The sequence below is a fragment of the Phodopus roborovskii genome, unplaced genomic scaffold, assembly GCF_943737965.1.
Source record: "Phodopus roborovskii unplaced genomic scaffold, PHOROB, whole genome shotgun sequence".
Lineage (NCBI taxonomy): Eukaryota > Metazoa > Chordata > Mammalia > Rodentia > Cricetidae > Phodopus > Phodopus roborovskii.
Genome location: NW_026126482.1, coordinates 8,388,211 through 8,415,665, shown reverse-complemented (window position 1 = coordinate 8,415,665; position 27,455 = coordinate 8,388,211). Strand labels below are relative to the sequence as shown.

The 27,455-nt window shown below is 52.8% G+C and overlaps 1 protein-coding gene across 1 annotated transcript; it reads left to right on the top strand.

The window, feature by feature from the left end:
* Positions 1-3,856: 3,856 nt before the first annotated feature.
* Cdhr2 (cadherin related family member 2) lies at positions 3,857-26,946 on the top strand. The gene is made up of 31 exons (XM_051194248.1): positions 3,857-3,914; positions 4,173-4,244; positions 5,084-5,223; positions 5,342-5,395; positions 5,510-5,599; positions 7,409-7,498; positions 8,031-8,156; positions 8,249-8,395; positions 8,480-8,555; positions 8,647-8,762; positions 8,854-9,087; positions 9,963-10,118; positions 10,386-10,547; positions 10,786-10,847; positions 11,367-11,610; positions 14,064-14,303; positions 15,963-16,032; positions 16,288-16,893; positions 17,880-17,951; positions 18,372-18,421; positions 20,344-20,492; positions 20,643-20,751; positions 21,930-22,018; positions 22,374-22,442; positions 22,529-22,606; positions 22,704-22,764; positions 22,840-22,964; positions 23,391-23,504; positions 23,585-23,662; positions 23,923-23,980; positions 26,488-26,946. Exons 1-31 carry the CDS (start codon positions 3,863-3,865, stop codon positions 26,626-26,628), a joined length of 3,930 nt encoding a protein of 1,309 aa, XP_051050205.1. The 5' UTR covers positions 3,857-3,862; the 3' UTR covers positions 26,629-26,946.
* The last annotated feature ends 509 nt before the right edge of the window (positions 26,947-27,455 follow it).

The following is a 27,455-nucleotide window of genomic DNA, read 5'->3' as shown; positions in this document are numbered from 1 at the left end:
CACATACTAGCCCCTAGTCTCACCCACCTGTCACCATCACCACCCCCATGATTACACCATGACCTCTGTTAGTTCCACCTAGACCCCTCTCATTCAGTCATATCCACCCTGACCATTGCCCCAAATGCAGACCTTGTCTTCGATTGTAACGAGCCTCGCCCCTGCCCTGGTCACTATGCTCTGGACTTCCATGGTGACTTCAGTGAGAGGGCAAAGACAAGGTGAAGGTGTAAGCTCTGCTCAAAAGGAAGGGGTCGGGTCTGCGGGGTACCAGCCTCGAGCAGAGCAGAGCAGAGCAGAGCAGAGCAGAGCAGAGCAGAGCAGAGCAGAGCAGAGCAGAGCACTGGCTCGCTGAAGAGCAGTCATCCACTACGACTGACTTCCACTCCCGCCGTCTCTGGTCTTGTTTGCTTGGTTTTCTGCTTAACATAGCAAGTCAGTCCTGACACTCTGCCAGAGATGCTAACCTCCCACAGGGAGTGGGAGCCCTTAGTCTTCAGGGTCCACCGATGACCAAAAGCCTCTACATACTAAATGCCAGTAGCCAGCCCCAAATGTTGAGTCATTTCTGATCTCGGATGTTGGCCTTCATGGAACCTCTTGCATTGCTGGGAGTGCCCAATGTTATAATGTTCCTGGGTCTCTTGTGTTTTCTGTCTTCAGAGTCGGTCTTTCCACACTCCCGTTGGCTTGAGTTTGCCATTCTGTGTGAGGCTGTGGAGTCTGGGGGTGGGGGGAAGCGCTGTTTTATTGTGCTGTGACTGTGGCTGAATCTAGATAACTCTGGTTGGAGGCCTTGGGTTCTGGGTGACATAGAGATCCACCTGCCTCTACTTCCCAAGTTCTGGAATTGAAGGTGTGTGTGTGTGCATGTGAGTGTGCGTGTGCGTGTGCATGTGTGTGCAATGGGAGTCTTACCATGCTTCCCAGGCTGGGACTCAAAGTCCTGGGCTTGAGTGATGATGCTCCAGCCTCAGTCTCCCAAGTGCTGGGAGTACATGGCAAGCATCATAACATGCGTCCTTGCTATGTTCTTTGCCAGTAATCTCTGTGGTGATAAGTTTTACAGACAATGATGACCAGAACCGAAGGGGGAATTCCCCAAGCAGCTGAAGTCTTCTTCCCAGGGTGCACTCCGCTCCTGCCCCTACTCTGTTTCAAGTGACACCATGCCAACCCCTCCCTAGCTTCCAGGGTCCCTGCTGCCATTCCAGTGCGGTTCCCAGAGGGCGGCAGCAGAGTGGCACCAAAGCGCGGCTGTCGCACAAGGCAGAGGGCTCTTCACACAGGCTTCACCTGACCCCTCAAGTCTCTGCCGACTCTGAATTGTTCGGTTTGACAGGAAGGCATGTCTGAAGGCTTGTTTGCTGTCTCTGGAATTAGCTCCAGCCCCCTCCAGCCAGGCCACACCCCAAACACGGCAGAACATCATAAACTATAGAAAACAAAAAGCCATAATTAGTACGCCTGGTCCAGCCTGGTGCTCAGGAGGCAGAGGCAGGAGGATTGCTATAAGTTCACAGGCAGCCTGCTCTACAGATCAAGTTTCAGGCCAGCCAGGGTGATAGGGAAAGAATTATAGTTTTCATTCCTTGCAGAGAGAAGTGTCTGTCATACCACCTATGTTCTTGACAATTTCCCCTGCCCCCTATACTCTCTTCCTTCATGGTGGGCAATCAGCAAACATTCGGCAGCCGTCAGCTGAGCAAGGCCAGCCCCTGCCTGTCTGCCCACTGTGTATTGCCAGGGCTGGAAATAGGTCTGACATATGGTAGATGTAGATGGCGGCCAGTACCTGCTGAGGGAGTGTATAGGGACACTCATCGTGTAACAGGCACGCAGAACATGTCAGCAGATACTTAAAATGGCCGGTACCCCCAGCCCCAATACTTCTCTACCCTGAAGTGTGAAGACACACACCTCAGCGTTTTCTATCAGCTTGGGGGGAAACTGCATGTCTTAGTCAGTGTTCTATTGCTGTGAAGAGATGCCATGACCCCAGCAAATCTTATAAAAGAAAGCCTTTAATTAGGGCTCGCTTACAGTTTCAGAGGGTCAGTCCATTATCATCATGGTGGGGAGTATGGTGGCACTCAGACAGACATGATGCTGGAGAATTCTACATCTAGATCTGAACCAGCAGAGAAAGAGAGACACTGGGCCTGGCTTGGGCTTCTGTGACCCTGAAGCTCACTCCCGATGACACATTCCGTCCATCAAGGACACACCTACTTTTAATCTTTATAATTCTTTTAAATAGTTCCACTCTCTGGTGAGTAAGCATTGAAATATCTGAGCCTTTGGGGCAATTGTTATTATTATTATTTTATTGCTTTGTTATTTGAGACAGGGTTCCTCTGGCTGTCTTGGAACTCACTCTGTAGACCAGGCTGGCCTTGAACTCACAGAGATCTGCCTGCCTCTACCTCCTAAATGCTGGGATTAAAGGCATGCGCCACCACCGCCTGGCAATGGGGGCTATCCTTATTCAGACCACCAGACTGAGGCAAGATGGATTTGTGTCAAAACAGAAGGTTTTTTTTCTGGGGCTTCAGAGCAGGTGAATAACAAAGAGGTGGAAAGCAGACTTGACCGTTGAGGGGGCACTGAGTGCCAGGGAGTCAGCAATGGCAGAGTTTGGGGAAGAAAGGGACCAGGAGTGGGTACTAGTCACGAAGGGGCAAGAGATGAGTCTGTTTTGTGATATTAACCGTTAACATTTATTCTATGCTTACTTGGAGCCGGCACTGCAGTGTAGAAGCCAGTGTATCTCTTCTCCAAGGAAGCCAGGGCCAGGGGGGTTGTACACAGGCTCTGGGGTGCACTGACTACCCTGATGAGTCTCTAGTGTTCCATGTTGGCCTGAGGGATTCTTGGACTCAGTCACTCATTTCAGTAAGGGTGGCAGGAGGGGTCAGTTCCTTCAGGAAGGCACTGGGTGTGTGGACAGAAAGTGGCCTTGGAGGGTCCGCAGGCAAGTGGCTGGGGAAGCAGGAGCTTCCTGTGCAGAGGGATAGGGACGTTTCTGGAAAGGAATGGTAGGGCAGAATGACACGTGGGGATATGAGCCATGAGGCTGGGGAGGCTGCGGGGAGTCTTGAAAGCTCTGTTATGGAGTTTGTACCCTGCAGCCATCATAGGGCTTTAAGCACAGGACAGTAGTCATGGCGAGGCTGAGAGCAGGGAGTGGGGTTTGAGTCGGAGGGAACCCTTGAGCAGGCTGACGACCCTGAGCACGGGAGGGGACGGCGGCCGATGGGACAGGCAGTGGAGTGGAATGGAGGAGGATGTAGCAGTTCTGAAGTAGAGATATGAAGGGGTGTTTCCCTGAGTGCGTGATAGAGGTCACCAGCTTCGTGATTCATGGCAGACCTTTCTCTCCCCTGCCTGCCTCCCTCCCTAGCCACCTGGCCCTCTGAACCTTTGATTCTGAACGGTACCATTGTGTGTGAGACAGGGGATACGCTATACACTGGTGGTTGAGGGTATGCATTTCAGAGTCAAAAAGACCTGTGTTCAAAGCAAGTCTTGTTACTCTTTGCTGTGTGGCCTTAGGCATGCCACTGACTCAGCCCAGTGCTTGACAGTTGCCCTGTGCTTGCAAAAACAAGGCTACCACACACTTAAGGCACCCAGAACAGTGCCCAGCACTCAGTGGGTGATGAATTCTGGTGATAAGTGTAGGCTTAAGCACGCTTGCTATCCCTGACTTCCCTGTGGAAGATGAACAGAGGGTGATAGAAGCTTTAGAGTGAAGGCCATTGATAGCTCAGGCTCAGACCTAGGCAAGTGGGCTTTGCCACTAGTGAGGGCTGTGCCCAGATGCCTTTCCTTGACACGTTTCTTCCTAGGTCCCTCCACGATGGCCTGGCTGTGGCTGCTCTGTGCACTACTTCCTGCCTTCATGCCGTCTGGTGAGTGCTTCCCTCCCCTACAAGAGGGGTGTTAAACTGGGGACCCCCAGCAGAACCTTGAGGGGCCAGCCCTCATTAGTAAACACCCAGCTTGAAGGGCCCACCCTAGGCAGGCCCTGGGAGGGTTACAGAGGAGTCTCGGTCTAGGTGGGTGGACTGAGCTGAAGGTTGGCTGTAAGGGTAAGGGTGGGCATCCAAGGGGCCAGTGGGTGGTGGGGTGCAGGGTGTACAGCTGTCCCTTGTTGTGTGTCTCTACAGCAACAGCCAACTCGCCACCAGTGTTTGCAAGCAATATGACATTAGTGACTCTGCCAGAGGACTTACCAGTGGGTGAGTAATGGTCCCCGTACTGGGACAAAGCAGAGCGTTTATCCCAAGGTGGTCACATAGGCTCAGGCTCCCCACCCATGTCCGAGGAACAGCCTGAATGATCACATGTGTAGTCTCTCACATTACAGGTTCAGCCTCCTTGGGCTAAAATACTCGGGGGAAAAGGTTATAGCAACTTTTATTCCTGCCCTTACTTTCTAAACCAACCTCTTGCACCGTATCTGGTGTTAGAGTTGTCTCGAGGGGATTGAAGGTCCGGGAGACAAGCTTGGGTTCTACACAAATGCACCATCACTTTACATGAGGGACCTGAGTACCCTCCGATCTGGGCGTCTGAGGAGGGTCCTAGCCCATTGTGATTGGTTGACTCCATGGTTGTGGACAGAGGACCTCAGTCACAACTCCTCACCAGCTTGAGGACAGAGCTCGCTGTTTCTGGCTTGCCAGCTGTGTGTTTCCTCAGGCACCAGAACCATGTCTTTCTGAATCTTAACATCTCCTAATCAGAAAGTGTCTCTTTTATCATGGAGATGGTCATTTAACACAGTCCTTTTTTTTTTTTCCCTTAGAAAGAAAATTAAAAAGCAGCCATCAAATCAAATAGGCAGCGTGTCTCACAACCAAGAGTGTTCCTTCCACAGAGCACTGCATAGTTCTAGTTTCCCTGGAGTCTAGTGCCCAGAGGCAGGAAGGGAAGCTGGATGGTGTTTTTTTTTTTTGGGGGGGGTGTCAGAATCCCAAATTTCAAGTTTCATCTGCATCTCTGCCCTCTGGGAAGCTGGACCAGACCACTCTAACAGAGGTGGCCATGGACCTGGGGCACTCTTGTTCATCTGCAGGTTCCGTGGCCTTCTGGTTGGTGGCTACAGACAAAGATAATGACAAGCTGACCTACGAGATTAGCGGCCCGAATGCCTATTTCTTCTCTGTCAACCCAGCCACTGGGGAAGTGAAGCTGGTCAGCCCTTTGGACTTCGAGGTAAAGAGTGGTGGGGTAGGGAAAGCCCGGAGAGAGGGAGTGGGCAGGGTGGCCCTTGGAGCCAGAGTCCTGGCTGGGCTCTCACACTGACAGGGACCTCTTCTCCCTACTGCTTCAGACACTCTATTCCTTTGCGATCACCATCTCCGTAAATGACAATCACAACAGCCCGGTGAGTTGAAGGGAGCGAGGGGAGGGGCACGGAAGTACATCTAGGAGAAAGGTAGCCGAGTGCTGGCATCTTAAACCACATTCTCTGACCTCACCTGGGCTTTCTTACCTGCAGGTGTGGAAGGAACTGCGGGTGGTAGTGGAGGACAGAAACGACAACCCACCTGTTTTCCAGAATTCTGGGTTCTCTACTAGCATCAGTGAGGTATCCCCAGTGTTTGTGGGACGGGGCTCGGGGGGTGTCCACACCACTCAGTGGAGCATCTGTCTGGGGAGGCCATGAATGACAGGGCCACAGTTTACAAGCAAGCACCTGGGATTAGGATTCTTTCCGTAGGAAAGGGGTGTGGAAGGAGCCACTTTTCTCGTGCTTATGAAAAGCAGGAGGAACGCGGCCTTAGGTGTAGCTGGAGCCAACTAACTAGATTGGCATGTGCTGCCTCTGTCCTGAGGCGTGGAGCTGGCAGCTCTGGCTCCAAGCTATCATGGCACCACCTCTGAGGCTTCCGCAGAAGGACTGGTTGTTTCCCCGTTTCCAGCATGCACAGGCCTGGCTTTCAAGCACTCACTTTGGATTCATTCTAGAGAAAATTCAGAGGTCTAGAATGGATGGTCTGTGCTGTAGCCCTGTCTTCAGCCAGAGGTACCGTGTTTTAACTGTTTTCCCTGAGGTCCCTCAGTGCAGTGCTTGACAAAGTGTTGTCTCCGAATCCCCAAGACCGTGGGGTTGTGAAGACCTCTGAAGTGGGGTCCAGCATAAGATCCACCTGACAGGTCCCACCCAGCACCCACGTTCTAGGCACTGACCGGGGTCCTCACAGCACCTGTGAGCAAGACTCCCCTGGTGTGATGCTCCAGGCCTCAGCTTCTACGGCACAGGTGACACAGAAAAACAAGCTGCAAGGGATGTTTCAGAGATGCAGAACTCTGAAAAGATGAGAAGTCAGGAGAATGTAAGAAAGTCCTTTCAGAAGGGGCTGCTTCTGGCTCCTCTGGGCAGGTGACTGTAAGGGGGGCGGTTTCCGTCCCAGCAGCCACTTCCTAAGGAACCAACACAGAGATTTAATAGTAATTGTAAATGCTGGGCTAATAGCTCAGGCTTGTTACTCGCTAACTCTTACACTTAAGTTAACAATGTTTCTTATCTATGCTTTGCCACATGGCTCGGTTCACTTTCTCAGTCTGGCGTGCCCTGGGTCTCTCTCCACGCCTCACTCTGCCCTCCTCCCTCCCAGCTCTCTAGGTTCGGCTCTCTCGCCTAGCCTTTTCCTGTCCAGCTATTGGCCAGTCAGCGTCTTTACTAAGCCAGTCAGAGTAATGTTCACAGTGTACAGAAGGAGTTTTCCACTGCAGGTGACTTCCAAACAGAGACCTGGATGGCAAGGAGTCTGCCAGGCGATCTCCAGGGAAGGGTTGCTCCCGGTTGGGGAACAGCATGTACAAAGGTCCTCGGGCAGTGATGAGGCCGGCCTCAGAGGCTGAGGGTAGAGGCTGGGGAGCAGCAGAGACAGGCTGCTGAAACTGTTTGCACCACAATCTGGGAAGACCAAGAGTGTGGAAGCCTGACTCAGGCTGTGCGCTCTAGGGAGCCCTTGGGATACTGAGCAGTGGAGTGTGGCTCAGTTAGGCTGGGTTCTAGCATGTTCTTTCACTTGTGGTCTTGGGAGACTGTATAAGTCAGCTCTTGGGGTATGAGGCTGTGTAGGGAAGAGTTTCCATACCAGGGTTACTTGGGGGAAATGATCCTGTTGCCTGCCCTATCTTCTGTTTTTGTTTGTTTTGTTTTTCGAGACAGGGTTTCTCTGTGTAGCCCTGGCTGTCTTGGAACTCACTCTAGACCAGGCTGGCCTCGAACTCAGAGATTTGCCTGCCTCTGCCTCCTGAGTGCTGGGATTAAAGGCGCCACCACCGCCTGGCTGCCTGACCTATCTTAACTGTCTGACACCTTCCCTGAAGGCCCAGCCCAGGGGTGGCGTGGAGTGGATACACTGGTAAAAAAAAATCCTTTTTACAGACCCTGCCGGTCGGCTCCGTGGTGTTCACTGTGCGGGCTGAGGACAAGGACACTGGGTTAGCAGGTTTAGTGAATTATTCCATAAAAAAGGTGAGTGTTGAGTGTCCCTGGGGCATCTTCACTGTGCCTTGTGTCCACTAGGGGGCAGCACCCTCACAGGCAATCATAGCTGAGGATTCCCGCCCCCCCTTTTCTGACCACCCTCTGCTTTCTTCCCCATCCCCTCCCACCACAGTAAAATCTCACTCTGCCCATTGCTCAAGTGGGGTCCAATGCTTGCTGCCACCCCAGCCTCTTACAGGCTAAAACACCCACAGGTCCCGGAGAGATCAAGGCTCAGAGAGGCCTGGGGCTTGCCCAAGCTCACCCAGACGATCAAAGCACATGTGTTCTGTGACAGCTGGTTTGCTAGTGATCCCTCCACTTCTTGAACACCAACTAAAAACGTACTTTCAATCCACCAAAGCAATTACGCCAGTTAAAGGGGGGCAACCAGGGTTCAGAGAGATTACATGGCTTGGAAACATTGGCATTTCTGGCCGATGGTAGAGCCAATATTTGACCCTTTGTCTCTCAGAGTAGGGTTCATGAACAGGCCTCACCCAAGTAGCCTTTGTTGTAGGTGATCCCCAGCACCGACGACAGCAAGAATCTTTTCCGTATTCTGCAAAATGGCTCCATTGTGTTGGGTGAAAGCCTCAGCTACAACAACAAGAGTGCCTTCTACCAGCTGCAGCTGGAGGCCTGTGTGAGTGGGGTGTAGACAGAGCTGAGTGGGGTGTAGACAGAGCTGGGGGGCTCGGGGCTATGGCACTGGCTTACAGGAGGCCTCGCCCACAGGATTCAGGTGGCTTGTGGAATAACAGCCAAGTCGTCCTATGCTCCCAGCCGGTCTTCCTGTCCATTTCGGTGGTTGATGAGCCAGACCTGGACCCCCAGTTTGTCAGGGAGTTTTACTCAGCCTCTGTGGCTGAGGATGTGGCCTTGGTATGTGCTGGGGGTTGTGAGGGTGTGGGGTAGTGGTGGGTGCCTAAGCAAAGGGTCAAATGCACTCATCCAGCCTCCTCCCAGGGAACCTCGGTTCTGAAGGTGGAGGCGGTGGATGGAGACAAAGGCATCAACGACAACGTGACCTACAGCATCACCAGTGAGAAGCAGGGTGTCCCCCAGAGAGGGCTGGGGTGGGGGTGGGGTGGTCAGAGCCCCTGGAATAGTTGTTGCAAGTACCTCCCTACCAGACTCCACGAGACCTGGGTGGTTCAGCATCGGGAAAGAGGGCGTCATCAGGGTCAGCGGCCCCCTGGACAGAGAGCAGCTGCTGACAGACAACGAAGAAGTGCAGATACAGGTGACGGTAAGTGACACTCTTCTTCTCGACCCCTTGGCCTTGGATCTCACTGTCTGAGCACAGGTCTCTGCCCTCTGGCTTCTGTTTTGTTCCTCAGGCCACTGAGGAGCATCATAACATCTACGGGCAAGAGGCCAAGGCGAGCATGTGGATCACGATTAGGGTGACTGATGTCAACGACCACAAGCCAGAATTTTACAACTGCAGCCTCCCAAGCTGCTCCTTTAGCCCCCAAGAGGCCCAAGACAACTTCACAGGCTACGTGGACGAGCATACCTCTGCCCGAATCCCCATCGACAACCTGACCATGGTGGCCTATGATCCAGATCAGGCAGGCGCACAGGAGAGGGGAGGGGTCCCAGATGGGAGAAGGAAGTAGTGAAGGGGGAGGGCAAGCAGGGGAAGAGAGTGGGTGATGAGTGGAGTTGAGATGGGCAATGGATTGCCCAGCACATGGCGGGTTGACGAGCGGGGCCCACGGGGAGCAAAGGCAGAAACTATGGTAACGATGGTGGCACCAGCCTGTGAGTTGTGCAAAGTGAAGGTTGCTGGTACTGTTTGTCAGTGTTCAGGGGCATGCTGGGTGGTGCTGAGCAGTGTGGAACGGAGGTTGCTATTAGGTGCTAGGCAGCGGCAAGTGTCCGCCACAGTGGTGCTGTTGGCTCTGGGTAGCCTGTGGTTTGGGGAAGTGGGAGCATCAGGAAAGGTGTCTGGTATGTTTAACATGATCTAACTGATCAACTGGGAAGGAGCCACCACAGAGGTGATGGGCAAGGCCATGGTCTGGCGGGATTGGGTGACGAGTTGAGTGGAGGGTGCTAAGTGGTGACACCAGGTTGGTGGCTGTGCTAAGCCGGTAGCTAGTGTTGAAGGGCAGCTTGGAGGGAACAGGCTGGGATGGGTGTGGGTGGTGAGTGAGGGCTGGTAAGGAAGGCCGATGGGAATATTATGGGAGGCAGGTGAGTGTGACTCATCTCTCCAGTCCTGGAGACCCACAGTGCTGTGGAGAGTCCCCAACTGCCAAGGCTGCGTTGACAGAGCTGGATGCCCAGCCCAGCTTCCTGCGCCTGGACTATTGTCTAGGTCTTTTCTGACTCCCTCTGTGGGTCTCACTGAGAGGGCTTTTGCAGAAGGCCTGAGCTTGGAGCCTGGGGGAAAGACACAGGTAGGGGGGGTCAATCCCCACCATACCACCCTCCTTTACAGGGCGACAATGGTACCTTCCTGCTGTCCTTGAAAGGTGAAGATGCTGAAGCCTTCAACGTGTCCCCAGAGCGAGCGGCGGGGTCTGTGAGTGTGCAGGTGGTGGTAAGAAACTCAGAGATGGTGGACTATGAGAAGAAGACGGTGATGACGGTGGAGGTACGGTTTGCTAAGATGCTGAGGGATACAGGGGCCCCAGGACACCGGGTCCATGCTGAGGGATACAGGGGCCCCAGGACACCGGGTCCATGCTGAGGGATACAGAGGCCGCTGTGGGATACAGGGGCCCCAGGACACCGGGTCCATGCTGAGGGATACAGGGGCCCCAGGACACCGGGTCCATGCTGAGGGACACAGAGGCCGCTGAGGGACACAGAGGCCGCAGGACACCGGCCCCTACACTGCTGCTTGTTCCTCTGTCCTCAGGTTGTGGCCACTGACTCAGTCAGCAAGAATTACTCTGTTGCCACGGTGACCATCCATCTTAGAGACATTAATGACCACAGGCCCACGTTCTCTCAGAGCCTGTATGAACTCACAGTGCCGGAGAACAGCCCCACAGGTTTTGTGGTCACCAGCATGATCAGTGTGAGTGATACCGGATGGACCATGCGGGGGGGGGGGGGAGGTGCTGAAAGGGGCAAGTCCCAGACTTTGTTTCACTCAGTGCGTGTGTGGACGTATCTGGGTGTGTGCAGTGTGCATATGTGTGAATGCAGACGTGCGGGGAGCCTTTGGAGTCAGAAAGCACAGCAGCCTCGTCCAGGGAGCGGTGTGATGCCACAGATGGCCCTTTCTCCAGTATCTTGCCATCTTTGCCTCACAGGCTACAGACCAGGATAAGGGCGAATGGGGTCGGATCACCTACAGTCTGCTTCCGGGAAATGGGTAAGCTCATTAGGGTGTGCAGGGGAGCTCTTCTCCACCTCCCTGTGGGGATAGGGCTGGTAGAGAAGACCAGCCGGCAGAAGTACAAGGTGCCCGGGTGTGTGTCCACTCCAGAAAACGTTTTAAAAATGATGAGTTCTCTGTGACTATGTAATAGAACACTCGAGGCTGGGTATTTTATAAACAGAGAGGTTTATTTAGTTCTGGGGTGGGGTGCCGTCCGCTCTTCCTTGTGAGGACTTCATAGTATACTGAGTCACATGGCAGGGCCCTGTGTGAGATGGAGAGATCGTATGACAAGATTGGAAACCAGAGGAAGGGAAGGGGCCAGGGACAACTCCCCAAAAGGCCCCACCTCTCAGACACTTGAGGGCGCTCACAGAGTGACCAATCCACAGTCACAAGGGTGTTGGAAATACCGCACAAGATTCCTTCACATCTGTGTTGTCGTGTGTCTGAAATTCAAGTGTAAGTACATGTCCTGTCACTTTATTGGCTAATTCTGGTCACTCCGAGCAGAGAAGATGTGTTTGAGGTGGACCCCATCTCAGGGACTGTGACCGTGAAAAATGGCACGCTGCTGGACCGGGAGAGGCAGGCAGTATACTACCTAACCCTGCAGGCCACCGACGGCGGGAACCAGTCTAGTACTACCACACTACAGATCACCCTGCTGGACGTTAATGACAACGCACCTGTGGTCAGAGGCTCCTACAACATCTTTGTGCCAGAGGAGGGTGGTAATGTCTCCGTGACCATCCAGGTGAGAGAACCACCTTGGACCTGGCGGGGAGGTGAGGGAGGGGACCACGCTGGTCCTGTATGATGTTTGAGCTCTTCTGTGTGACTCTAAGGACGTCACTCAGTCTCTCTGGGCATCTGTTTCCTCTTGGAAAATGAAGAATCACGATCCTTATTCAGAGTCAGCAGGACATGAGATAATGGGTCTGAGGTATTCTGCAGAGGCCTGCTGTGGCTAAACAGGCCTCACAAACACATTGTTCTTTAATATATGCATCCCCAACTCATTCCAAAGAGAGTTACACAAAAAGGAAGATCCAAGCAAGGCGTGGTGGTGTGTTCCCCAGCACTTGAGAGGCAGAGGCAGGGGCAGGGGCAGGGGCAGGGGCAGAGGGATCTCTGAGTTTGAGGCCAGTCTGGTCTACAGAGCAAGTACTAAGACAGGGCTGTGCAGGCAATGTTTGGATAAAAGCAAAACAAGCATAAAACCCAAGATCCAAACAGAGAACAAGTAACAAAACTTGGTGACATCATTAAAGGATCCAAAGATAGCATTAAAATCCAGAAACCAAAGACCACAGTTGGAACACAGCCCCTGGCAGTGGGCTGCCTAACAACTGGGGCTGAAATGGATAGCTCAGTGGCCAGGTTCCCAGGGTCATCTGGTAAAAACCCACTCGAGACTCCAAAGATGCCAGGAGCCCTCCATCCTTCATGGTGCGAGACTGAGACTCTCCTTTAGGATGACCCACTTGGACACCTTTTGAGAAGGGGCCTCAGAAGGTCACCTCAGTCCCTGCATCGCTCAGGGGGCTGAGGCTTCCTGCAGATGCTCCAAGGTCAGCCTTTCTGTGATCACACTGTCATCAACGTCAGAATTGGGGCTGTGGTCCAGATCTCTGTGGACTTTTCCTCCTGTTCCTGTTCTTTAAGAGCCTTGTGGCAGAAACGCTTCCGATTTGTCAGAACTGTGGTACCCTTACGGATGCAGAGGAGTGCCTGGCGAATTAACCAGCCAAGCGCTGAGGCCCTTTGTGGGGGCGGATGGGTCGTGCCTTTGGAAGAGCCGTCTCTGGCTGCTTATGAAGAGGGCATTTACTGAGCAAGACCCCACAGAACCGAAGTGAAGGCAGTGATGTAGGGTGAGCAGGGTGAAAAGGACCAGACCACATTCCAGCACGTCTTCTGCTGACTCCAGTGCAGAGGATCCTTACTAGTTAAGGTCCACAGATCTTTACTGATGGTGTTATCTGTGCCGTCAAAGGTAGCAGGGCTGTAGGAGCTGCAGAGGTGACAGCATGGTTTGGAGTCAGGTGGAAGGCCCCAGGTCACGGTCGGGAGCACACATTCCTTGCACAGGCTCATGCCAGTGTAATCCAGATGTTTGGGGCCCTGACACATGCACATGCACATACCGTTTGTATGAAGCATGTGCCGTTTAAGAAGGACAGCACTGCAGCCAGACGTGATGATGCCCACCTTTGATGTCACCTTTGAAAGGCAGAGGCAGGCAGATCTCTGAAGTCCAGGCCAGCCAGGGCTCCATAATGAGACCCCCGTTTCAAAGAAAAGTTGGGTGGGGAGCTGGAGGGATGGCTCGACAGTTAAGAGCACTGTCTGTTCTTGGAGAGGGCCCCGGTTTGATTTCCAGCACCCACATGGTGGCTCATGGCTATCTGTAACTCCAGTTACGGGGGTCTGATGCCCTCTATCGGCTTCTGTGGGCGTGGCACACAAACCCTACACTTATATACACGCAGGCAAAACACTCAAACAGATAAAATAAAATTTCTTTTCAACTTATGAAAAAAAAAAAGAAAAAATATAGTACTAGGCTATGGTTGTAATTCACTTGGTATGGGGGGGGGGCTTGACTTACACCTGCAAAAAGCACTGGGTTCTATTCCCAACACCACACAAACAGGGCGTCTCAGTGCGCACCTGCAATCCTGGGCCTCTGGTGATAGAGGCAGGAGGATCAGAAGTTTGAAGTCATCCCTGGCTACATAGTGAGTGTGAGGCCAGCTTGGGCTACATAAGACCGTGTGTCAAAGTAAATAAAAATAGACCCCCCCCTCTGTGTGTGTGTGTGTGTGTGTGTGTGTGTGTGTGTATGAATAGAAAGGCAGACAGACAGACAGAGAGGCAGAAAAGGAGCATGCTATAGCAATCGTGGACATTAAAAAAATGTCCAGTCTCCGCGTATGCTCTCCCACCCCCTGGGCAGCCTCAGCTTCATGGGAACCCCACTTCAGGTTTGTCCGCAGGATCTAGCTCAGGCCCCGCAGCAGTTATCCGGGAGATTGGCAAGCTCGAGGCACAGAGGGAGAGCACCTCCTGGCTGTGCCCCACATCTCAGCAGGGAGCTATGGCCTGTCTCCCATTGGCTCCAGCCAATGCCACATCAGCCAGTGCAGGAGGGAGGGGCTGGGCCTGAGGCCTCTGTACCTGACCCTCGGCCAACTGTGTTCACAGGCCTATGACGATGATGAGCCAGACACGAACAACAGCCGCCTGCACTTCAGCCTGCTGCCTGGGCCTTACAGCCACAACTTCTCCATAGACCCCAACACAGGGCTCCTGAGGAACCTGGAGCCGCTGGACCGGGAGGCCATTGACCCTGCCCTGGAGGGCCACATCGTACTAACTGTGATCGTGGCTGACTGCGGCGAGCCTCCCCTCAGCACTGAAGCCAGTGTCAGCATCACTGTGGAGGTAATGGCAGGGGGCTCTCACGCAGCCTAGCTCCTCGGCTCTAGCACAAGTTATACTTCGTGCATTGTACAGCGTGGTAGATGGTAGGTTGAGAACTCGGTATGGCGGACCTTGGCAGCGCTAGCCCTGAAGTCAGGAACAGTAGGGGTGAAATCAGCGTGAGTGAATGCAGAGGCTCGGAAGACGCGCTGCCCAGGGAGGGTGTCTCGGCTGACTGCCACGCACAGTTGTGCATGGCGCCCTACTGACTGACACCAAGCAAAGGGCGGGCGAGGCTGGCTGCACCTGCGTCTCCTGTGCACGAATTAGGGAGGGTGACAACCACTTCACTAGGAAAGCAGAGGCCCCTGGGCGGTGGAGGCACACATCTTTAATCTCGGTCCTTGGGAGGCAGAGGCAGGTGGATCTCTGTGAGTTCCAGGCCAGCCTGGTGTACAGGCTGCAAAGCAACAGAGAAACCCTGTCTCGAAAATCAAAAAAAAAAAAAAAAAAAAAAAAAAAAGAAGAAGAAAGGGGGGCGGGTGGGCAAGCATGTGGTGCACAGCTGTAATCTCAATACCTGAGAGACTAAGGCAGGGTGACTGACGGTTTTTAGTCCATCCTGGCCTACATAGCAGACCTTGTGACGCCAGAGATAATGGAGACATTGAAGTAGATTTCGTATTTGCTGGCACCCTGGGAACAAGGTAGCATACTAAAGGGGAAAATGAATTGCACTTACTGAAGTAGAGGGACCCCTTTGCCCCCATGAGTACATACTCTTGAAGAAAGTGTCAGAGGCTGCCCTATTTCCAAATGAGGACAATGAAGGCCGAAGACACCCAAGCCACGGCAGAGTCAGAGCAGGAATGGACGCAGCCGACTCTTAGCCCCTCCTGTGTGAGTCAGGGTGACCACGAGAATTCAGCAGCCTTGTGCAAGAAGCCAGTGGTACTGGTCTGAGGAGTCCCCACTCAACCATGCGCTTCGGCGAGCAGAGGCCCCTTCTGCACTTCGAGAAGGATTTTATAAGCTCAGGAGATGGTCACGTGACGAGACCTCTTATCTCAGAAAAAGACAAAGTAGAAGGAAGGAGAGAGGAGATAGGGAGAGGAAGATAGGAAGGGAAGGGTGGGGGGGGGAAGAGTAGGGAAGGCCCACCTTACTGAAGGGTTAGAGTTCTGCTCCCAGTTCTCCACCCCATGGCTGTTCAGAGAAAGCTGGCCATCAAAGGCTGCATGTATGCCAGCAGATTGGCAAGGGCTGCGAGCATCCAAGGCATCTCCCAGGTACATGACCACACTGGGGATAGCATGAGAGACAACGCTCCAGCTGTGTGTGGTGGGCGAGGACAGATGTCCAGGGTATCAGATCCCAGTTCAGACTGAGCACAGAGCTGATGTCATGGGTCTGAGAAGTGAGACCTCAGGCTAAGCCAGGAGGAACACAGACAGGAACCTGTGGAACTAGAGTAGTTCTGGGCTGAGGTCAAACAGAAGGACCACCTCCTGGCCTCTCTGGAAGGCTGTCCACACATCTGGAAACTGGGCAGTGTTATCTGAGGGGCACAGAATCAGTGGCTCTATCTGAGCAGAGACACTACTGGCTTCTCAGATGGTTCTGGGGAGGGTAAACCTGAGACAAATGGTCCTTAGGACTCAGACCTGCCTTCTCCTTTAGGACATCAATGACAACCTGCCTGTATTCAACCAATCCTCCTACGAATTCTTTGTGAAGGAGAGGGATCCAGGTATGTGCCCTTATGGCTAGCTGTGCAGATAACTGGTATATGTATCCTAGCACCTTGGGTATATGCAGGATACTCCTGCTGGTGTTATCCCTTGGCTCACCAGCACTTGGGGAGGATACACTGGGGCAGAGCCTGTTCATACCCCATCTCTGACACCCATTAGTGAGGCACAAGCTAACAGCTCCATTATAGGACCAGCCTGGAATGTGTGAGGCCAACATGGCTAGCCCTGCAACCCCTGTCCTTTGTACATAGGAGAGTTTGTGGGCACAGTGAAAGCCTGGGATGCTGACCAGACGGAAACCAACAACCGCATCAGCTTCAGCTTGTCCGGGACTGGCGTCAACAACTTTGCTGTCCGGGGCAAGGTGCTGGGACAGGGATGGGCCGAGGGGTATATCTGGCTGCTCCCCGATGTGAGCCTGGATTACGAAGCACAGAAATTCTTCAATCTGACAGTGAGCGCTGAGAACCCAGGCCCCCAGGGCCTCGAGTCCACAGTCAGTCTCACGGTAGCTGTGTTGGACGTAAACGATGAGCCACCTACCCTGGATGCAGTCTCGCTCCAGGCTGTCTCTGTAGCTGAGAATGGCTCCCAGCACGGCCAGGTGGCTCAGGTGAAGGCCCAGGACGTGGACACTGATTCCTTGCTGAGAATAGAACTAGTGGACATCATCTGCACCAAGGATAACGTTGATGTGGGCAGCGTGTGCCATGGCTGGTTCTCCATGACTGCCAACGGCTCGGTGTACATCAATCAGAGTGAGGCCATCGACTACGAGGCTTGCCATCTGGTCACACTGGTTGTGCGGGCACATGACCTCACCACAGATCCCCGCTTTGACGCCTACAGCAGCGATGGTGAGAGGCCTTGCAGGGTTGCAGCTTAGGGTCCAGGGACCCACATCAGCCCTTGTCCCCTATGTCACTGGCCACGTCCTCTCAGCGCTTCCGTTCTCCGCCTATCCGGTGGGGATTGGCCAAGGGCTGGGTTGTGGAGTGTAAGAGCATGCACGCAGTGTTTAGTGGGGTGTCTGGAAGCACCCACTGAAGGCTGCCATGTGTGAAACGACAGCACTCCAGAGCTAGCCAAGTCCTCATCCACCTCCATGCAGGCACAAGCAAGGGCCCTGCTAACCGTGAGCATAGCTCAGACACACAGGCACCTTAAAACATTTACCCGCTTTATTCCTGCACAACTCATGAGCTAGTGATGCCGAACCAACTTCAGCTTCGAGATGGAGAAGCCAAGGCACAGAGACAGAGTAGGTAGGATTTTTTTTTTTTTTTTTGGTTGAGACAGGGTCTCACTCTAACACAGGTTAGTCTCAAATGTATAATCCTCCTGCCTCAGCCTCCCAAGTGCTTAGATTTATAGTTGTGTGTCACTACTCCTGGCTCAGAGTGAGTGTTGAAATGACCAACTGACTAAAAAGTACACATCATACTTATACATTAATGTAGACAAACACAGTAACATTACACACACACACACACACACCCTTAGGTGGTTGAGAATGCAGCCCCGGGTCTTGCTCGTGCCGGCCAAGTGTGCTGCTACTGAGTGATACCCATCCATGTATAAAATGGCCTGGTCAGCTGGGGCAGATCCAGGCCCACTTCTGGATGGCCGCTCTCGTGTGGCCCTGACCAACTGTTCATCCTCTGTGAGGTGGGAACAACTTCACCAGACTGGAAATCTAGAGGAGGCTGTGGGGACACCTGGGTGAGGAGCAGGAGTGAGCACAGGACAGGAAGAGCAGGGGTGGAGAGAGCCTGATGGGGCCCAGGCTCTTTGGGTGAGGACTTGGCTCACAGCTTTGACCCACATGATCTCATCTCCTCAGGAAACCTCCCCATCATCATCGAGGACAGGAATGACAATGCTCCCTACTTCCTGCCTGTCAACCAGACCTTTGGTAAATGAATGAAGCCACCCATCGTCACCGTGTCGTAGCCACACACGCTTCCTAACACCAGCTTACCTTTAGACACCCTTCCCTCTCCCATCTCACCCCTGTATACCCTCCTTAGGCCACAGAGGGGTCCAGCCCACCTTTGTTCCCAGCTTGTAGCTGGAAAGGACATCTGAGTTTTCATTCCAGCTCTGGGTCAGTGTTGGCTAGCTCTAAGGCAGGCCTTTCCTCTTCCAGCCTGGGTTTCCCCACATGGTCAGTGAGGATGGATACCTTGCCAACCACAGCCTCGGGGACCGCTGCAGTAGAGTCGCTTTTGCAGAGGGCCTGGGGATGGGCTCGTGGTGTGGACTCAGCCTATGGGCAGTGCTGGGCCAGGAGCACTGTCCAGCTGTGCTGACCTCTTCCTGTTCCCATTTGTAGTGATCATCCCAGAGCTCGTGTTGCCCAACCAGCAGGTGGCTTCTGTACAGGTGAGTCCTCAGCTCCAGCCCTTATCGGTCACAGCAACTCCAGGGGACAGAGCTAAGCACTTCTGGCCTCTCAACTGCCCCTAAGCCATTTCAAGCCTGGGTATGCTGGGCTCACAACCGGCCCACACAAAGCCTGAGCTGTAGCAGTACTGGCCCAGGCAATGCTCTCCCATTCTGCTAATTGTTCAATTTAGAATTCATAAAAATTTCATGGCCAGAAACACCACTTGTAGGCTAGATTTCCTGATGATGCCAGAATTCTTGAGTGTGATCGAGAACCCATAGCCAATTGTAAATTAAAAGGGCTTCTACTTAAATAGCTTCCTGAGCACAATTACAGTGATACTTTCAATTTGTTATGGTGATGGATGTGTGTGTGTGTGTGACTAGAGGGTGGCCAGGCCATGTGGGGTGAGGCCCTGGGACTTCAGCTTTCTGGCTTCTCGGGGATTGAGTTTCCTCTGTGTGAGTGCGCGTGCATGTGCATGCATGCATGTGTGTGTGTGTGTGTGTGTGTGTGTGTGTGTGTGTGTGTGTGTGTGTGTGTGTTGAGACAGAGTCTAATTTTGTAGCCCTGGCTATTCTGGAACTCACTATGTAGGCCAGGCTTGCCTCAAATCCTGCTTCTGTGGTGTTGAACGAGTCACCAAGCCCAGCTCAGTTTCCCCCCTTGACAAGAGGCTGGTGGTCCTGGCTAATACTACATGAGCAGTGTGCTCCAGGCTTGGAGAGGTCTGACTTTCCCTTGCAGAGTTGAGGGTGTCCTCAGCATAGCTCTTCTCCTGGGGACAGCAACTTTTCCTTTGTAGGTTCTTTATTTTTTTGGTTTTTCCGGACAGGGTTTCGCTGTATAACAGTTGTAGCTGTCCTGGAACTCTGTAGACCAGGCTGGCCTTGAACTCTCAGAGCTCCACCTGCCTCTGCCTCCTGAGTGCTGGGATTAAAAGCATGTGCCCCCACCCAGGTTTTTGTATATTCTTTTGAGACTTAAGACAGTTAATTTCCAGTTTTCAGCCAACTGCATGCCAATGCCCCCATTTAGTCATGATTTTGAATTGTTTTCTTTTGTATGTGTGTGCATATGTGCAGATATACATGTGTGGGTAGGTGCATATGTTCCTGTGTGTGTTATTAAAAAAAAAAAATAACTCCTTTTACAACCGGAAGCCCCGCTGTTCACCCTGATCTTGAAGCTCTGTGAACCGATTGCATTCTTTTTTTTTTTTTTTTTCCAAGACAGGATTAGGTCAGGCTGGCCTTGAACTCTCAGAGATCCACCTGCCTCTGCATCCCGAGTGCTGGGGATTAAAGGTGTGAGCCAGCACCCCAGTTGTCTGTCACATCCTTTTTAAAGGCCTTAGAATGTTTGTCCTTCCTCCTTGCTCATTTTTGATCCACTAGGGAATGTGGGTTCACATTAATCAGCCCTAAAACAAGGGCTTTAAAGGGAAGATGCGCACTAACTGAGGGAGGATGCTCACTCTAGGTGCTCTTAAGCTGAGCATGGCTGTGTTTGTGAGTGGGCGTGTATGTGCTTGGCGACTGGGGAGAGGAGAGGGAGGCAGGTTTCAGTATCGGAGTATTTTGGGTGGTGGCCTGCTATATTGGGGTGCAAAAGAAGGTACCTGGGCAAGTGTGGATGCACAGTGAACTTCGCCTTTAAAAAGCTTAACCAGGTGTGGTGTAGACTTCTGTAGTTCCAGCATTTCTGAAGCAGAAGCAGGAGGTTCACTGAAAGTTCAAGGTTAGTCTGGCTTAAATAGTGAGTTCCAGGACAGCCAGGACTCCACAGTGAGGCCCTACTTGATAAAATTAAAAATAAAAAGCATGTGCATGTTTTGAGTGGCGGTTGCGGCTTCTGGTCATGGTAGGAATGGGGAGCCTTCTCTAGACTCACTCCAGACATCCACTCTTGCTCCCAGGCCAGAGATGAGGACTCACAGCACAATAGGGTCATCAACTTCTCCATCTTGAAAGCAGATTTTGTCTCCAAGGATGGGGCCACCAACCCTGTCCAGGTCTTCCAGATTATCCGCTCTGTGGAAGCTGACCTGTATACTGGCAACATTGTGTAATGTGGTGATGGATGGCTGGATGGGTTGGTTGGGGTGGGGTGGGGAGCTCAGCCTCACACAGGGTCTCCATTCTGGAAGCTGTACAGGTAGGTTTCCAGAGGGCTAGAAGGGCCCAGAATAAAGCTGTGTCTTGCCATCTCTCACAGGCTGGTGACCAATCTTGATTCCACTCTCCAAGGCATATACCAGGTGACAGTTCAGGCTCAGGACCAGCCTGTTTCAGACCCTGCACTGGAAACCCAGATCACTCTGAATGTAAGTGCCATCCCCTGTCTCCAGCCTCTGGTGTTCTTGGCTAGCCCTGGGTTTTTCTTTTCTCTTTTGTTTTTATATTTTGTTATTTTAAGGCAGGACTTACGATGTAGCTCTGGCTGGACTAGAGCCCCTATATCCACAAGGCTGACCTTGAACTCACAGACATCTACCTGCCTCTGTCTCTCAAGTTCTGAGATTAAAGGAATGTTTTTACTGAATTTCTATCCAGAATACCTGTCATTGTGAGGCAGACCTGTAATCCCATCACGTGGGGGACAAAAAAGCAGGAGGAGCTTGAATTTGAGGTCACCCTGGGCTACATAGCAAGACCTGGTCTCAAAACAAATCATAACACATACATCCACATGTGCATGAGTGGGCACACGTACAAGTGCACACACACACACACACACACACACACACACTTCTAAGCAGTGGGGACTTTATTCTCATCCACGCGGCAGAGTCAAGAACAACTGGCATGCAGACAGGAAGTAAATTCCCAGTACGTATTAGTTATGTGAAAGACAGAATGATCCTCCTAACAGCCAGTGATGCTGCTCCTAGACCCAGACTCTCCTTATCCTTGTTGGGAAATCAAGTCGGTCAAGGAAGGGTATTTGCCAAGCTCTACATATGTTTACAAGACACACAGTGTTTAGGCCAGCAGTCTCCTTCCAGGGATGTTCGTGCAGACACAGAATGGTACATCAGGGTACATGAGAGCACCTGGTGGTGAGGACAGCAGTGTTGAGGGAATCACGTGAGGCGTCTGCATGGGCCTCTGCACAGTCACTGGGACCCATGGAGTGATGAGGGGAGATGCCCAAGGTAGCCTGAGCGAGCAAAGGCATGTCAGGACAGGCACAGCGTGGCCGCCAGGGTTCTGTGAGTGTGGCCAGGGAGAGACATGTTCATGTCCCTGGGGTTATTTATAGGCAGGAAATTCCAAGATAAAATCTCATGAAACTTTCATTGTGATGGCCTCTTTGAAGTAAGAGCTGGGCTGTTGTTTTTCTCTTGTGTGCTCTCTGTGGTGTCTGAATTTGGGTTGCAGGTGAACACAGCACGTGTGCTGTAACCGTGGATGTGCGTTCCGAGAAACGTGCTATCAGTGATCTTGTAGTTGCCCTGGGTTTGTTTCTGATGTCTCCTCTCTACATCCTCTTCTACCCTAGCTCTTCACTGTGGACCAGAGTTACCGTGTGAGGCTACAGTTCTCCTCCAACAAGGAGGAAGTGGGTGCCAACGTGGAGGAGATTAAGGCGTAGGTCTGGGAAGGGCTGTGGGAAGAACGGGCCTATGGGGTTAGTCCTGGACGAAACACTGCTGTACCCTGGTCCTGGCCTGTCCTTGAACTTGTCCCTATCTTTGATCCGGTGCCTGTACCCCGAAGCCCATGCCCAGTCAAGGGTGGAATGGGGCATGAACAAGCCTGCCACATGCAGTTGTGAAAGCCATGCCCCGGAGAAGAACAAAGGTCCTGGAAGAGAAGGTTTCCATTTCTAGTTTGTGCAGTGTCAGCTCTTTAGTGAACACGCCCTTCCCTCTGAATGACTCCACTGGCACAGCCCTGGGCTCTGGCTCCACTCCATGTGTCTGTAATACCTGTGTCTTTGCAGGGCTCTTGTCCAGGCGACCAGGACCTCTGTCTACGTTGTGACGATCCAGAACATAGACTCTACGGCTCGGTGAGTGTCCCCAGGCACCGTTGAGGCAAGCAACAATAGTTGCAGAGACTTGTGATGTCCCTGGGCTGTCTGTCTGTCTGTTCCAGGGCCCAAGTCCAGTCCTACCTCGATGCCTACTTTGTCTTCTCCAATGGGTCAGCCCTGACACTTAACGAGCTGAATGTGTGAGTGGGGCTCTCAGGGAGGGTGGGCAGGGGAAAACAGAATAAAAGTCCCCAGGGGCGGTCAGTGGCCCCGGGTCTAAGCAAGGCTCTGTGGCAGGATGATCCGGAGGGACCAGGACACACTGAAGCAGCTACTGCACCTGGGCCTGGTGGTGGTGGTGAGTGTGGTGGGTCAGAGGTCACGGGGGGGAGGGGTGTGTGTCCTGCAGCCTCCTCACCCTCCTTTTCTCCAGAGCTCCCAGGAGAGCCAGGAGTCTGATCAGCCGAAACTGCTCACCAGTGTCATCATAGGACTGGCAGTGGCCTTGTTGCTGGTCCTCGTGATTTTGATCACTGCCCTTTTGTGTGTGCGGAAGAGGTATGGTTTGCATGTCTCCCCTTTTGTCTCCAGCTCTCTTCTGGCCCAGATGCCCAATGTATGTGGAGTGGGTAGAAAGAACTTAGGGTCAGGGACATGGGTAAGACTGCCTGTCCCCTTGCCCGCAGAATGGGACTGGCGCTACGTTCCTCTGTGAATTTGGGGTAGAAATGTTGAGCACTTCAAACCACTGCCATTTCCCCTTCCCAGAACACAGTTGGTAGCTTCCCTTGAGTTCTGCTCTAGGCAACACCGTTGGCCGCCTGTGTGGTCCTTTGACAACACATCCCCTTTGCTGGTGGTTCCACCGCCTATAAACACCAGCTAAAGCTATCACCAGCCTGGATCCTTCTAAGTCACAGTCAAAGGCCCCCGGTAGGCACTAAGTGAGTATGTTGCAAATGTGACTTCCTCCTGGTTCAACAGTTACCGCCGGAAGCTTCTAGCTATGAAGGCTGGCAAGGAGGCCCGGAAGACACCAATAGAAGCAACAACTTCAACAGCTGCTATTCCTGGGACCAACATGTATAACACTGATCGGTGAGTACGAGTCAAAAGGGAGCAAGAGGCTCTGTAAGATCGCTGGAGGCCACGGTTGCTTGACCCAACTTTCTCCCCAGAGCCAACCCCATGCTGGACCTCCCTACCAAGGATCTGGGACTGGAGTGCCTCTCTTCCGGTGACTTGGACAATGTCAGGTGATCGGCCTCTCTCACTACCAGACTAGTTGTTGGTAGCAGGAAACAAGTGGTGATGGGGATAACAGTCATGGTGACGGTGATGCTGGTGATAGTGGCAGCGATGGCGGTGGAATACTTATAATGTTGGTGGTGATAGTAATGTTGGTAATGCTCGTGATGGTAATGTCGGTGATGATGGTAACGATGGTGGCAAGGTCACAGATTGGGAAGGCTGGGTCAGTTTGCTAACCATCTAAGTTCTACCTCCTCTCCCATAGCCTCAATTCCCTCGACAAAAATGCTGTGGACTTGGACACAGACAGTAAGAAAATGAAGGTAGGATGGGGGATGAGTTGGTACCCGGGGCTTCTGACTTGAGACTTCTCTGAAGGGGTGGAATTCAGGATGAATGAGGCCCAATTCCTCTTCCTCCCTAATGTGCTCTATGGTGAACTACTTCTTGCTTTTGGCTCTCTGTTCTTTTCATCTGTAAATGGTAATCAAAACATCAACTCTGCAAGGCTGGCGTGGGGATTAAGTCAGAGCAAGTGTGTAGTATAAAGGTAGGGCACTTGCTGAGGCTCTGAGTTCAGTCTCCAAAATAAAAACAAACAAAACCACAAAACCCCAAACCAATGAAAAGGAGAAGGAAAAAGCCTACTTTTGAGCTCTCTACAAATGCTAGTAGGCGAGGAAGAAATCTGAACACGAACAAAGGCAGAGAAGGGAAGCTCAATAAATGACTAAATGGCAACACCACTCCTTGCTAACTCGGTTAGCTGGTTAGATGTTTAGTTGGTTAGTGGATGAGATCAAGCACTCACAGCTTGGAATCACCTGGGGAATTCTAAAACAACTGATGCTCAGGTCACATTCAGCTCCTGATCCCGATGGCCCAGGGTGGGACGGGGTCAGGCAGGGTGGGACAGGGTGGCACAGGGCAAGGATATGCCTCCAAAGCTCCCCACAGGCTCTTACTGTGTAGCCCAGACCAACCTCAAACTTTCCATCCTCCTGCTCCACGCGCTTGAGTGGTGGGATTACAGGTACATGTTGCCTTGACTGACTCTTCAGGCAATTCCCACGTCTAGGTAGAGTGGAACATCACTGGAACTGGACAGTGACGTCAGGGGGGCTCTCTAGAGGGGCTCCCCTCCTCTCACTGGAGTGGAAGGTCTTTGGGGCTCATTAGCTGCAACAGGTCATTTCTTGGAAGAAGTGGTGTTTGCATTATCACACCGCCCTTCCCCCACAGGCCCCAGCCTACCCGTGCTGCAGACCTTATCCTCCCTGGGGACTCCCCTCTCCTCCCCTCCCCCATCTCTTTTCTCCTCCCCCCTCCTTTCTTTTCGAGACAGGGTCTCTTTATGTAACCTTGGCTGTCCTGGAACTCAGTCTGTATGTAGACCAGGCTGGCCTCTGCCTCTGCCTCCTGAGTGCTGGGACTAAAGGTGTGCACCACCACCACTGGTGGAGGACTAATTTCTTGGATAGAGAGGTTCACCCAAAGCTTCTCTTGGGCTTGCGCAGGGCTCCAAATGTATGATGATGAGAAGTCTGGCATAAAGACTTCTAGATGGGTTCCCAAGAATGGGGATCTTGGGTAGCAAGGCAGTCAGCCCCTGTGTGTGGCCCATGTCCGTGTGAAGGTGGTTCGAGGCAAAAACTCTGGGGAACTTCTCTGATAGAACTGGGGTAAAAAAGTTCAAGGCCCTGAGGATGGCACTGTGGACTCTGCAGACCCCTTCAAGAGCGGAGCTAGGGTTCCTGACTGCCCCGGGGCTGGGAAAGACGAGCCAGGAGAGAGGGTGTGACTGGCTGAAGGACAGGCAGGGTTTTTGTGTTATTCTGCAATTCCTGAGTACTAGGACCTACAAGGGCCCTGTAAACACTATGTGCAAGGTGTGAGTAGCATAGCCCGGAGACCTCCCGATCCCCTTGTCAATCATATCAGGGACACAGAAGCTCAGGGAGTGCTGTCTGGCCTGGCAGCCTGCAGGGTAAATCAGCTCAGAAGTCAAGACTCCCGACTTAGGTGCCCGGTTACATTACCTAGTGCTACGCTGGTCAGTCGCTTTTGGCTCGGGGTCCGTAAGCGCAGACTGACTAACCCTCCCAAGGTCTTGCTTGCTCCAGTGTTTACCAGGGATGGTAACATCCCAGGCTGGAAACACCCTTGTAGTATCCAGGGAAAGGCAGGGGATGACTTGGGGCTCTGGCCTTGCGGAGGAAGAGGAATGGCTGCAGCAGAGTAGGTAGCTCAGGGGCTGCCCCCCCCACAGGAAGGCATATGTGTGACAAGTGTGGGCTGTGTGACATCACATGGGGAGGGCAAGAGGAAGGACAGCAGAGATGTGTGAGTGTCATGACAAGTATAGTGTAATCCTGGGTGACATTTATAAAAAAGATAGGAGATGGCAAATTCAAGCAGATTCTAGTATTTTACCATGGATATCCACAAGAATGGTTGACCAGTTCCTGCTCTGCCCCTTAGCTCTACCTCCCTTAACAGGGTGTGTATGGCTCTGTCAGGGAATTTACCCACCTTGCCCAACACAGCTTGCTCTGGGGTACGGGAGGCAGGAATGTGACCAAATTGCTCTTTGGCCTAAGACTGGGCAGAATGCTAGAACACTGCTCTCTTGGGGTTAGGCAAAGGCCAAAGGCCCACCCCACCTGGCCATAGCTGTTCCCGAGATATAACAACCAGACAGTGACCCCAATAGGAGTGAGGGCAAGAAACTCCAGCCTAGAAGCCATCTGGTAATGAGTGTGAAGGCCCAGGTTGTCCCAGGGGCTGGGGAGAGAACCCCATCTTCACCCTTCCCTCCTTGTCTCTCCAGAAGCCACTTCCACACGACTCTCCCGAACCGGACCCAGAGCCCCTGAGTGCAGTGCTCTCGGGAAGACATGTGGGCACAAATGGACCGCAGCAGAGGAACGTGTCATTTACCAACCCTGGCCTGGACACCACGGATCTGTGATGGAGCCCTGCATTCTCCAAGTGCAATATGTACTGCCTACCTTCCCCTAAATATAATATATAGCCTTTCAATCATAGACAAGAGTTGGGGAGAGGTTTTATTACCAATGTATACTGTGACAGTTAGTAGCCAAAAACTGAGGCTCGAGGGAAAGGGACCAGGGCGCTGAGTGGGTACAAGGAACTTGTCTGGGCTCACAGCATCGTTTGTGTGTGTAGGGAAGATGGGGATAAGAGGGGAACCTTTAAAAGACAACTGTGGGTGTCAAATGAGCTCTCCACCCTGTTCCCAGTACCCAAGACCGGCTGCCACCCAGGTGGCCAATGGCCTGACAGCTTCTGTGACTCTCCCTTCTCAGCTGAGCCCCAGGGAACTCCTAGCCTTTGGCTTCTATGGGAAATGTGCATAGTGACTGGGTAGGAGAGGAAATAGGACTAGGGCACTGGGCTAGGTGGGGAGAGACAGGAGAGGAGTAAGATTACCAACAGCATGCAAGAGACACCCTGGCCCTGAGGCCAGCACCATGTGGAGAGCCCTCATCGCTCAGAGACTCACTGCCCCCCGCCCCCCCCCCCAGCCTCCCATTCAGAGTCTGCCTTCCTGGTGGCCTCACACCGACCCTGGCACACCACACGGGAAGAACACCTAGAAATCTGCATGCAGTCTTTCCCAGTTCTGGGGACCTGGGCCCACCGGAGGCCCCGGAGCATCAGCCTGGCCATCTCAGGAGCCTGCCTCAGCCTTAGGGTGGAGGGATGCGAGCAGGCAGCTGTGCTCTCCCAGTCCTACCTAAGGGAGTGGAGCGAAAGGCTGTGAGGGCACCAGAG